General features: G+C 32.6%; 1 protein-coding gene and 1 long non-coding RNA gene across 2 annotated transcripts; both read left to right on the forward strand.

Annotated features, from left to right (window-relative positions):
• Nucleotides 1-798: 798 nt before the first annotated feature.
• LOC141638408 (cytochrome P450 86A22-like) lies at nucleotides 799-2817 on the forward strand. The gene has a single exon (XM_074447816.1). The coding sequence runs from the start codon at nucleotides 974-976 to the stop codon at nucleotides 2537-2539; it is 1566 nt and encodes a 521-aa protein (XP_074303917.1). The 5' UTR covers nucleotides 799-973; the 3' UTR covers nucleotides 2540-2817.
• A 9177-nt stretch (nucleotides 2818-11994) lies between these two features.
• On the forward strand, nucleotides 11995-13414 carry LOC141638403 (uncharacterized). The gene is made up of 3 exons (XR_012542082.1): nucleotides 11995-12132; nucleotides 12230-12339; nucleotides 13156-13414. It is a non-coding gene; the product is annotated as an uncharacterized LOC141638403 (long non-coding RNA).
• The last annotated feature ends 557 nt before the right edge of the window (nucleotides 13415-13971 follow it).

Below are 13971 nucleotides of genomic sequence, written 5' to 3' on the forward strand. Positions count from 1 at the left end.
GAGTATAATCGTTATTAGTGCTGCATTACCACAAATAGGACTACTCGATTTATTTTAATTCGTTGTATTTTTCAAAATAATAGAAGGGCGGGGAATATTTTAAAATATAAAGAGGTTTGATTGAATGAAGTTAGTAATGTTAGTACTTCCACCTCAAAAGAGAAAAAAAAAACAATTACGAGTAACAATTTATTTCTTAAAATATATTACTCCCTTCTTTTGATTTCTCACTAAAGTGACACATTTCTTAAGAGAATTTTTTAACTTTACTAATGTAAAAATAAATAAAGTCGATGGGTCACTTGCAAATGTCAACTAACTTAGTTGGTAGAATTATAATAGATAATACTTATAACCTGAGTTCCGCATCAAAAAACGCCCTTATAACTCCTTTTGAATCAGGAAAAGATGTGAAATACCAAAACACAAACTGTAAAAAATCAATGGAAAGAATGAGGTATGTATTGATAAAATTTCATCATTCATGTTTTAGAGGTATTAGAGGGAATGAATATTTCATCTCATTGTTTAAAAAGGTGACACGGTCGTTTTAATATAGAATTCAAATCCCGAGAGAAATAGAGATGATCCAAATTACATTTATAGCGAGCGAGACGACATTATGTATCTGCCAGCTAAAATGAAATGATTATAAACAATAATATGGAAGAAGAAGAAGAAGATGATGTGTACTTATTAGTTAAGTTATTTCACAACAAATAAAGTGAGCATATAGCACACTCAAATTAATTGCACCATCTGTCACGCCTCTTTCTCCTATATATTCACAGTCTAACCCACTCCCTCTTCATCACTCTCACTCTCTTTACTATACATAATACATTATACATTTTCTAACTCTTCTACATACATTTTCATCACATTATTCTCTAATTAACTCAAATTTAACACATTTACAAAAACATTCTAAAATATTCGAGAGGTCCAACTATAATAACAATAATCTAGTGACATGGAGGCATTCACATTGCTACTACTTTTCTCAGGTGTAGCAGCCTACATGATCTGGTTCCGGGCAATGGCACGCTGGTTACGCGGTCCACGTGTCTGGCCCTTATTGGGTAGTTTACCAGGGTTAATAGAGAATTCTAACCGCATGCATGAATGGATCGCGGAGAATCTCCGTTCTTGTGGTGGGACCTACCAGACCTGTATCTGTGCTGTGCCGGGTTTGGGTCGTAAACAGGGTCTCGTGACAGTCACGTGCGACCCTAGGAACCTTGAGCATATACTCAAGAATAGGTTCGATAATTACCCCAAGGGTCCTACGTGGCAGGCAGTTTTTCATGATTTGTTGGGTCAGGGGATTTTTAATTCTGACGGTGACACGTGGCTCTTTCAACGAAAGACGGCCGCGTTGGAGTTCACCACCCGGACATTGCGTCAAGCAATGGGCCGGTGGGTGAACCGGGCGATTCAGGATAGGTTTTGTCCCATTTTGAAAACAGCTCAGGTCGAGTCGAGTCCTGTTGACTTACAGGATTTGTTGCTTAGGCTTACGTTTGATAATATTTGCGGGTTGGCCTTTGGGAAGGACCCGCAAACATTAGCACCCGGTTTGCCTAGGAATAGTTTTGCCATGGCTTTCGACCGGGCCACGGAAGCTACGTTACAAAGGTTTATTTTGCCAGAGTTTATTTGGCAATTTAGAAAGTGGCTCGGTCTCGGAATGGAGGCGAGCCTTACTCAAAGTATGTCACATGTCGATAAATTCTTAAGTGACATAATTAAAGCACGTAAACAAGAATTTGCGAGTCAGCAACAGAATTTAAATTTGGTCCATGATGACTTGTTGTCTAGGTTTATGAAGAAAAAAGAGTCATATAGTGACAAATTTTTACAACAGGTGGCACTTAATTTCATCCTAGCTGGACGAGATACGTCCTCCGTGGCGCTGAGCTGGTTTTTTTGGTTAGTGAGTTTTAATCCACGTGTCGAGGAAAAAATCCTTTTAGAAATCTGCACCGTTCTAAAGGAGACACGTGGAGATGACGTCTCCAAGTGGACGAGTGGACCCTTAGAATTTGATGAAGTCGATAGGTTGATATACCTAAAGGCCGCATTGTCCGAGACCCTAAGGTTGTACCCTTCCGTCCCTGAGGATTCTAAACACGTCATTTCTGATGATGTGTTGCCAGACGGGACTTTTGTCCCGGCCGGGTCCTCCATTACCTATTCCATATACTCCACGGGTCGTATGAAGTTCATATGGGGCGAAGATTGCCTCGAGTTCAGGCCAGAAAGGTGGATCTCGTCAGATGGCAAGAAACTAGAAGTACAAGACGCGTACAAATTTGTGTCGTTCAATGCCGGACCTAGAATTTGCCTAGGCAAAGACTTAGCCTACCTACAAATGAAGACAATTGCAGCATCGGTGTTACTCCGCCACCGTCTGAATGTAACACGAGGACACAAAGTGGAACAGAAGATGTCGTTAACACTTTTTATGAAAAACGGGTTGTTGATGGACGTGCACCCTAGGGACTTGTCCCTGATCGTTTCCAAAATTAACAAATAAATTACCAAGACGGTAAGAAAACAAGTACTACTACTACTAAGACTATTATTACATTATTATTTATGAGCCTGAAAAGTTTGTTAGGGCTTATTAGTACTTTATTGATTGGGGTAACGTACGTAGGTCCGATTGAGGTGATATGAAATTGTGAATACGATGCCATATTTGGGAAGAAGGGGTGAGGTATTGAATACTGTTAGTTATATATATAATATATATAATATATATGGTACATTTATGGATGAAATAAAAGTGACATTTATTTTACTTGTTTAAAAGATTTGTTGTTATTAACATAGATAGGTGTCACGATTTATTATGATCGGATACGTAAATGTATGTACGTTATTGTTATTGTTGTAGTTTTCATAATCATGTGGTCTGTTAAATTTTGTAAATTTGTCTACACATGCATGTTACCATCCTTCCAAGTGAGGTCCTTTATTATTTTGTTAAGACTTGTTGGAGTTGTGGGTATCCGATCGACATGGTACGTGGTCACAGTGCCTTCTATTACTACAAAGTTATTTGATACGGAGTAACATTAATACGGATCTGAGCAACATTTTTTTTTTCTTGGAATTAAGTATCGAGATGGTCCTACGATTATTGTTGAGAGTCGGACTTGGCTAATGGCTATGACTAGCTAGCCGACTAGGTTTGGTAGAACGTTAATATAAACTATAGAACAGACTATCTTTGGATGCATGCATGCATTCATTAGCTTAAAACTCTTGGTCATGTCTCTTGGTCATACTTTTTAACGATTAATAATGTACTTATATTGACATCGGCATTTTTGTTTGGTGTATGCGAGTATATAAGTTGATGATTTGATGAAATTAAGTACTCGTAAAATTTGCTAATATAAGTTGATGAAACTCGGCAATAACGCGTCATATTATCGTGGACTCATGCATGGTCGATAGATATCGAATGAGCACCAATATCTTTGACAAGGTGTATAATGCAATACAAACTACTATCTACTCCGTATTTTATTTTGATTGACGACAACCTTTAAATTAATCATCAACTTAAACATTTAGTTGAGATAATCTTTCCACACTATGTAAGAAATAAATAGTAGGAAGTGGTGCACCAAAAAATAATGTTAGGGAGATGAGTGTTTGGTTAAGTAGAAGCAACTCTCATAATTGGTTGGTTTGATATTAATTGAAAGAGTGCCGCGGTTCCTTTAAAGCCGCGATAAAACAGTACACTTACCATCATTGCTTAAGTAATTGTCTAGATAGCCCACCATGCAAACTCATCAATTGATGATAATTAAATATCCGTGATTAGGTTTGAAATCTACTATTCTAAAAATTCATCCTTATAAATTAACTCTTGCTTTTTCTCCTTTTCTCTCTTTAAGAACTTACTTGGACATGGTTGCGTGTTATAAGGGTTTTTTAGATAGATAATATATGACTTTAGTAAAAATATGTTAAAGAAATAATCATTCACTCCTGATTATTTATTTACCTGCTTTAATTAAGATACTCTTATCAAAGATAAAAAATAAAGTAAAAATGATTATGACAAATACTAGAGTATTATAACAAAGAATTGATAATTTAGATACTTTTTAAAGGAAAACGTAAAGAATTTACTGGCATAGAGAGAATAGGCTCAAATGACATTTACACGACTAAGGCAGTAAGGCTTGAGTAAGGAATTAAGGTTAAAGAAAAAAAAAAAGGTGGTACAAAGATTGCTATGATTGACATTTGACATATAACGCGCTGGGATACATTAGTCATGCACTATGACTTGCTAAGAAAATCACTTGCTATGCAATTGTTTTGAATTTTCTAAGTCAATATTAGAAATAATAAAATACTTGCATTTTCTATTTAATTGTTGATTAGTATGCACCAAGAGAAAAACTCCATCGAGTCCAACCTACTACATCAAAATGAGGCACAATTTCATCTTTGTTAAGCTAACCTTAAATAAAGTCCACCTCAAAATAAACGAGTGCAAAGTTTTCTTTAAAGTTGATTTTTGGACAAGTAACCAAATGGAAAACCCTTATATCACTTATATCCATTTTTACTACTTAGATAAGTTCGGTGTAGTGGTTGCTTACCTCTTCTCTTAATCATGAGGTTAGGATTGGGGTTCGATTTCTGCCCATATGAGCGGAGCAAACTCTTTGACTAGCAGAATATCTTTTCATGAGAGCACATGCGACGAGAGAATTATACACTGATATTAATGGTGGAACACCCCGCTTTACACCTAAAAAAAAGACTTGATCCATTTTTACCAAGTTATACTTCCATTTGACCGATTCTAGTTTATTTGTTGTCATAATGGATAAGATATGAGAAGTGATAGGACGCCATCGAGTGGTACCGAAACTCGGCGTCACCCTATTAAAATACCGATAAAAAAACAAAATCTCTATTTTCAGATTTGCGCCAAAATTATAAAGAATAGGAGTGTAATTTGTACTGTCGATACTCTTAGAAGCTTTGGATGGATTGCTGTGATGATTGGAATATGAAGTGGACCTGCCCCCTGGATATTGAGGAGGCTTTTCTATGGTGGAATGATTCCCATTTTTCTGGTTTTGAAAAACGGATTTGGGAGGCGATGTTCGTTGCTATAGTGACCCTTATTTGGGAGGTGAGGAATGAAAGTATTTTTGAAAACAAAGCACCAAACTGGAGAGGTCTGTCGGACAAAGTAGTGTTAAGGGTGGGGATGTGGTGCAAAGCTTGGAAAGACAAAATACCGTACTCGTTAGAAGTTTGGGTGAACAATTGGAAATCGTTAAGGTCGTGGAGAGGACAAAGGTCTTAGAGCCGAATAGCTTATGCTTTGTTAGGATGTTTTTGTGTTTGATTTTCTAGTTTTGTCGCTCTCTTTTGGAAATCTACTCACTGTAGGTCTCTGGGTTCGTCCCGTTTTTTATCAAAAAAAGGAGTGTAATTTGTACTAACCAAAGTTAGGGTAATCTAACAGAAATAACAATTATGAACTCAATGGTTAAATAAACAACAAAGAATGTGGATGAATTATTCTCGTATAACAATACCAACAACGCCATATATCTAGTACGTATCACATCCATGGGAATGATTGTCTTTCACTTATTTTCTTTTTCCGCATAATAAATTTATGTTAAAAATATTTTGCAATCGAATTTAATATTAGTTAATTCATTCGCTTCTTTTATATTAAATCGATTGGCCTTCTTGAAATAAAAGGGAAATAAAAAATTCCTAATTTACCCTTTATTATCAATTAATTTGAAACTAGTTTAGATCTCGCGCAATGAATGCGCGGTATTTATATTGTTTTTTATTTTTGTATTACTTAATCATGTTAAATTAACACATCATTAATCTTTTTTTATATTTCCCATCATTATATTTTGATATGAGGGAAAAAAATTGAACTATAAAATTATCCAACAAAATTGAGTAAAATTCCAATGTAAAATAATAGTACTATCTCATTAGTTATTCATTTTTCTCGTTATGTATTTTGTTTCGAGCAAAAAAAAAATTTAAAACTGAAAATGAATCAAAGAGAATTGAGTAATGTGTTCAAATATATTATTTATATTTTAATTAAAATATTATAGTTTAATGTTTGGTGAAAATTATATAATTTGATGAATTGAATGCAATTAAATTATCAATAGCTTCCTTATTTAAAAAGATGTATTTTGGAGGAAAATTTGTGAGTTCATCTATTCTTTTAATAAATAGGGTATTTAAAAGGTAAAAGAGGGAAATAAAAATATCTAACCAATTTACGATTATGCCTCGGGGAACAAATAATATTAGCTTTACAATGAGGGGAAAAACCCGACTTCTTACTCAGGATGTTCCCTAGAACTAGAAAGTATTTTTTAAAGGTTATTAATTTTTAAATTAAACCTATCAAATGGTAAAAACATTTATCTTATATAAGTAACCAAAATTTTAACCGATTTCACTTTGAAAAGACAAACTCTCATATATCACTTTGTTAGTAAGTATGTAATTTTGTTTTAATTATGAGACATTTGTTCTAGGCCAGTAGGTAGATTATGCCACAAGTTGTAATACAATTGTATCATAACTGGCGGTTTAGTTATTGAACTTCATTAAGTACTTCGTATTTGAGCATAAGTGTAAGAATTATGAATTTTATTGTAAAGTTTATGAGCTCCTTTGTATATATAAAATTATAAATATTGAGTTCACAAAGTGAAAATTATAAATAATATATGCATGATAATTATAATTATATACTTAGTTTTACCATAATTAGTGAGAATATTATATGAATCTTGCCATATTTGATTTATTAACGTGTGCCCTAAGGGCACATTAGAAAAACACATAATATATATATATATATATATATGTATATATATATGTATATATGTATATATATATATATATATGTATACACTAGTATTGGTGCCCGGCTTCGCCCGGGCTACCTCTACTTACCATCAAAATTTTTTTCATTAAATAAAATTACTTAAAGTTGCATAACCCATAAATTTGTTATTAATATATTTTTTATAACATATCCTAAAATTACGATGAAATAAATTTTGAGACAAATTCACTACTTCCGGCGCTATTAATATTTTACTCTTATTAATGAAACAATAGTAATAACATTTTACTACTTACCCGTAATCATTGTTACTTTCACTACTCCCGCCTTAATTATTGTTACTGTAACTACTGCCGCATTAATATTGATAATTTCACTACTTCCGCCGTAATTATTGTTACTTTCACTATTACCGCATTAATATTGATTATTATTTCACTACTCCCGTTGTTGTTTCTACCACTCTCACTAATCTCGTTGATAATATTGTTACTTTTACTATTCAAATGAGTGATTACTATCATATAACTATATCAAATGTTACTACAATTCTTTTCTTTACTGACGAAATTACTTTTACTACTTAGGCATGCAATTTTAAGAGGATTATATATTTATATAAATATATTACATATATGCATTAAATCAAATCGAAAGATTATGCAATATTATATATTATGGAATCTAACTTGAATTATTTATAACCTACTTATTATATTTTTGTATGTTAAATAATTAACATCTCTATACATCTAATAAACTATAAAGTTTAATAAAATTGCATAGATTTTAAATTTAATATATAATTTTATGATGATAATAACTAATACCATAAGTGTGCATGTTTATACTAATTAATTATTTTATTTTAAGGAAATTGACCATCTTAATTAATTATTTTATTTTAAGGAAATTGACCATGTTTAGGAAAATTACCAAGCTTCTATATAATTTAGTTTTAACCCAAACTATATAATATTTGCATTGAAATCCCTTAATCAGGTCCATCACATAGTGCTATTGATTTAAAATTATATAGTATAATTAATTTGTATAACTTTCTTTAATTACATTGAAGTCCCTTGGTTTCTGGATTTAATATATAGTATTGATAAGCCCAATTAGATTTTAGTCTTGATGTTAAAAAATTAAAATATAATCCAAAAAGTTTCAAAGTTGAAAAAAAAATACATAAAAGCTCAATTAAATTTGATATGTTTGTACAATGCTCCTATATAACTAATGATATAATCATTTTTCCTAATCTGGGCATTACAGGGAAAAAAAATGAAAAGGGCATGCAATTTTTTCATTTATTAGAGCAAGTCCAATGATGTAGTTTAGGTACTTACTTGCAATTTCTTAAAATTGCAAGCTAGTTGCTAGACCTTGGAGAATGCCATGTATAATAGTTTGCCTTAAGCAACTAGCTTTATTAGAGCATCTCCAATGGTAAGTTAGTTTCTACTAACTTACCTTTACCACATAAGATTTTCAAGCTAGATTATTTTTAAGCTACAAACTACTACAATGGTAAGCTACTAGCTTAGTGTTGTGGCTTAAATGCACCATATGTCAACTACCTTCCACAACACCCTTTTAATTAATACATTTACTTATTTTACTTAGAAAATAAAAATTAAAAATATTCAAGTAATGTTTTAATTGGAGAATGCCATGTATAATAGTTTGCCTTAAGCAACTAGCTTTATTAGAGCATCTCCAATGGTAAGTTAGTTTCAACTAACTTACCTTTACCACATAAGATTTTCAAGCCAGATTATTTTTAAGCTACAAACTACTACAATGGTAAGCTACTAGCTTAGTGTTGTGGCTTAAATGCACCATATGTCAACTATCTTCCACAACACCCTTTTAATTAATACATTTACTTATTTTACTTAGAAAATAAAAATTAAAAATATTCAAGTAATGTTTTAATTGGTAGATTTTTTCTTGTAGGCCCATTTGAGCTACTTGCTCCATGGAGCTACTAGCTCAATTTAAGCTAGTATACGTAAAGTGCTCTAATGGTTAAGCAAGTAGCTTGAAAATTTTTTTATTTGCAAGCAAGTCCTTTTACTTAACCATTAGAGATGCTCTTAAGCTAGTTGCTTAAATTGGCCTATACAAAACAATCAATAGGAAAATTAGTTTCATAAATTAAGTTTGATTTATTTTTAATTTTTGATCTATTGGAATTTGTGATTCATCTCAAGCTAGTGTAAAAGATAGCTAAGCCATTGAAAGAGTTTAGTAGCTTCAAATGGTTATATAACTTAGGATATGACGTGGATTTATCAAGCTAGAAGATATCCACCTACCATTGAACTTGCTCTTAAGTGTTTGTTTATAGTACATTTTTGTTACTCATTTACATTTTTTAAGACTACTATTACCCCTTATTTCCACAAATAGATTCCTCTACCCTTATGGGTTTCAACCGTTACCCTTATTATCTTCATCACCAGCCACTACCCCTCTAATCATCGACACCCACCAACAATATCACTAGCATCGGGCCTCACCCTCGGTCGCCCCCATGGAATATGGTATTTTGGGGGTTTTGACTTGTCCACTATTAACACCCTCGCTTTTCAAATGCCCAAAGATAATAATTTGGGATAATTGTGCGTGTTACGATAATATATATATAGGACTTGAACTTAACAAATAATTTACTACAAGTTCATTAAAAAGTAAAAAAGTAAATTTGAATCGAACTGAACTTATAAGAACTAAATCAAAGTAGATTTAGAGAAATTGGAATTAAGTCCATAAATTTAGGAGCATAGGGTTGAAAAACTTTTATCAACCATTGAGGAGCATATTGGAACAACATTTATAAAGATTTTTATGTAAACTAACCTAAGATAAAAAGTTAAAATAAAAAAAATAATAGATTTTGAGCTTTTTGTCCAATTGTTGCGGATCGGAAAACATCAGATCTGGACCGAAAACCAAAATCCTTAAAAAGCTTGGATGGAGTCATGGAGACTGGATCAGAACTTTTAATTTCAGTTTCGGTCCAGTCGATTCGGGTCCGGTTTCTAGACATGATTGTTGGAAATCCTATTTGTACATTTTGTAGGAAACTTAACTGTAAAAATCCTGTCCGTTAGATGAATTACTGTGTGACATCACAACCTCACATACACAAACGTCGGCGGTGAAGTTACTACTTGCTCTTAATTACCAAATTGCCACTACACAATTACACATCGTCGTCTTTCTTACTTGGGGAAGGGTCTTCCTATTTTCAAATCAATTTCATTTTCATTTTTAATTACCATTTTTCCTTTTTCCTTCCTTTAACAATCATTTGACTACTGTTGCAGGTATAAAGTTTCAATCTTTTTAACCTTTTACTTTTTCCAATCATCAAGTAATTATTATGTAAGACCGTCTAAAAACACCCATTTGTTGTGATGATTGGAATATGAAGTGGACCTGCCCTCTGGATATTGAGGAGGCTTTTCTATAGTGGAATGATTCCCATTTTTCTGGTTTTGAAAAACGGATTTGGGAGGCGATGTTCGTTGCTATAGTGACCCTTATTTGGGAGGTGAGGAATGAAAGTATTTTTGAAAACAAAGCACCAAACTGGAGAGGTCTGTCGGACAAAGTAGTGTTAAGGGTGGGGATGTGGTGCAAAGCTTGGAAGGACAAAATGCCGTACTCGTTAGAAGTTTGGGTGAACAATTGGAAATCGTTAAGGTCGTGGAGAGGACAAAGGTCTTAGAGCCGAATAGCTTATGCTTTGTTAGGATGTTTTTGTGTTTGATTTTCTAGTTTTGTCGCTCTCTTTTGGAACTCTACTCACTGTAGGTCTCTGGGTTCGTCCCGTTTTTTATCAAAAAAAGGAGTGTAATTTGTACTAACCAAAGTTAGGGTAATCTAACAGAAATAACAATTATGAACTCAATGGTTAAATAAACAAGAAAGAATGTGGATGAATTATTCTCGTATAACAATACCAACAACGCCATATATCTAGTACGTATCACATCCATGGGAATGATTGTCTTTCACTTATTTTCTTTTTCCGCATAATAAATTTATGTTAAAAATATTTTGCAATTGAATTTAATATTAGTTAATTCATTCGCTTCTTTTATATTAAATCGATTGGCCTTCTTGAGTTAAAAGGGAAATAAAAAATTCCTAATTTACCCTTTATTATCAATTAATTTGAAACTAGTTTAGATCTCGCGCAATGAATGCGCGGTATGTATATTGTTTTTTATTTTTGTATTACTTAATCATGTTAAATTAACACATCATTAATCTTTTTTTATATTTCCCATCATTATATTTTGATATGAGGGAAAAAAATTGAACTATAAAATTATCCAACAAAATTGAGTAAAATTCCAATGTAAAATAATAGTACTATCTCATTAGTTATTCATTTTTCTCGTTATGTATTTTGTTTCGAGCAAAAAAAAAATTTAAAACTGAAAATGAATCAAAGAGAATTGAGTAATGTGTTGAAATATATTATTTATATTTTAATTAAAATATTATAGTTTAATGTTTGGTGAAAATTATATAATTTGATGAATTGAATGCAATTAAATTATCAATAGCTTCCTTATTTAAAAAGATGTATTTTGGCGGAAAATTTGTGAGTTCATGTAACGCCCCGTAATTTCGGACCGTTAATATATTTCGAAAATAATTTATTAATCAAATAAAAGTTGATATTTAAGTATTTAAAGTAAAAATAATTCAAAGGAATATAATTTTATTATATTTTGAAGAAAAGTATTTATTTTGATAGTTTCGAAATGTTTAAAAATAGTTTAAACCGTGTAAAACTTTTTATTTCGAAATAAGGGTGTATCGGGGGGAAAATGACAATTCTTTTGAACATTGGGTAAACGAATTTGGAAATGGGTCGTATGAGTATTCAATTTTCTTGTAATCTCGTGTTTAAGAACTTTGGTCTTTTTAATTTGCATTTGACTTACGGTTTTAATTATTATCGAAACGAGTCAAAACCGACTCGAAAAATCCCGACTCAAACCCGCTCTTTCCTTTCTTTCTCTCCTTTCCCGCGGACCACACCCCCTTCCCCTTCATTTTTTCTGATTTTTCTTTCCATCATCATCTCCATCGTCATTCTATCATAATCATCAACCAAATAAAACACCATTTTCATCATAATTTCTTCGTTACTAGTCCGTTTTTCGCAAAATTTATATTTCCGGAATCCTCTCGACGAGATCTACAACCTAGTATGTTTTAATTTTAATTTTATTGAAATTGTTTTAAGATGAAATTTCGAAAATTCGGTTTTAAGTACTTATTATTGTGTTTTAATTGTTTATTTAGGTGAAGAATTGGAGGACGAGTTTGGGGACTCGTATATTATCGAAGATAGCAGCTAGTTTCATATTAGGGTTGGGTTTTTGAGGTGCTAATTGCTCATTTTCTAGCTTAAGGTAACATATTTCGAGTTACTCGACGAAAGATCGTCACATGCTTTGATTTTTGTATAGTCTTGTGTGGTGTGGGCTAAAGTATTCAAGCTGGGACTAGCTGGGACTAGGTCCTAGGTGAGTATTTCGGCCTTCATCATAGATAGGTCTTTATAGTCTTTGACGAGTATATGTTCACTGCTTGATAGCCTTTGTGTTCCTGACTAGTGGATTTATATCCAAGTTGGGGCATGACCTCAGTTACTTATTTTGATAGTAAGTGGTCAGCTTAAGTACTAGCCAACCCTTTGGTGGACTCCTTAGGGTACTCACTTTGTTTTAGAAAAATTGTGGGTCTTGGGTGCGGTGGTGTGTATCCGCATGTCTAGGTCTGCGCAGATTTTAGGCTAGGGTTGTGTTGTCTCTTTGCCATGTTTTATTAATATTAACCGCTGAGCCAAGATACCGGTTCGATTACCTTCCCTACCTCGTGGTATAGACTCGAGTTACAAAGTGACTATTCACCGTACTAAGAACTTATGCCTATCTTTGATATATTGCCCTTTCTTGTATGGTGATTTTATGAACTGTAATAGGTGAGATGTAGGTTCTGATTGATAAAGTTTGGATTACTATTTGAATTATATGATTCACATGATAGTTTAGTTTGGTCAGTTTAGGGGTCATAGGTTAGATTTACATGATAATTACATTGTTTATCATATTGTTTACATGTTTTACTACATGTTACATTAATTTTGACGATTCGTGGCTGGGAGGACTCGAAGTTACTCCCCACTGAATTGTGGCTTTCGTGTTTGTATAAAATGCGATTGACAGGTTGTTGATGCTTTGTTGGGGTCACAGACGAGCTAGTGACCAAGGAACCTTGGACCTAGTTTTGGCTATGCTATTAGTAAACCTTTTACCTTTTGGTTTTGTATATAATTTGAAGGGACATATGTCTCCCTTTTCTATTTTTGGTTTGTATCATTCTATTTTCTTATTTAGCTATGGCATGTAAAGTAGTTCATTAGCAATGCAGATTTTGGCACCCGCTTCTGGGAATGTTGGAAATGTTGTGATTGGTTTAGAAAAATTTTTGAAATTATAGGTTTTTGGCTAGTTGAACCAATTACAAACATATCCTACCAGTTTTTCTGTAGAATTTACGTAATTAATTAAGGCTAGATTTAAGGGTGTCACAGTTCATCTATTCTTTTAGTAAATAGGGTGTTTAAAAGGTAAAAGAGGGAAATAAAAATATCTAACCAATTTACGATTATGCCTCGGGGAACAAATAATATTAGCTTTACAATGAGGGAAAAAAACCCGACTTCTTACTCAGGATGTTCCCTAGAACTAGAAAGTATTTTTTAAAGGTTATTAATTTTTAAATTAAACCTATCAAATGGTAAAAACATTTATCTTATATAAGTAACCAAAATTTTAACCGATTTCACTTTGAAAAGACAAACTCTCATATATCACTTTGTTAGTAAGTATGTAATTTTGTTTTAATTATGAGACATTTGTTCTTGGCCAGTAGGTAGATTATGCCACAAGTTGTAATACAATTGTATCATAACTGGCGGTTTAGTTATTGAACTTCATAAGTACTTCGTATTTGAGCATAAGTGTAAGAATTATGAATTT

The sequence above is a fragment of the Silene latifolia genome, unplaced genomic scaffold, assembly GCF_048544455.1.
Source record: "Silene latifolia isolate original U9 population unplaced genomic scaffold, ASM4854445v1 scaffold_20.1, whole genome shotgun sequence".
NCBI lineage: Eukaryota > Viridiplantae > Streptophyta > Magnoliopsida > Caryophyllales > Caryophyllaceae > Silene > Silene latifolia.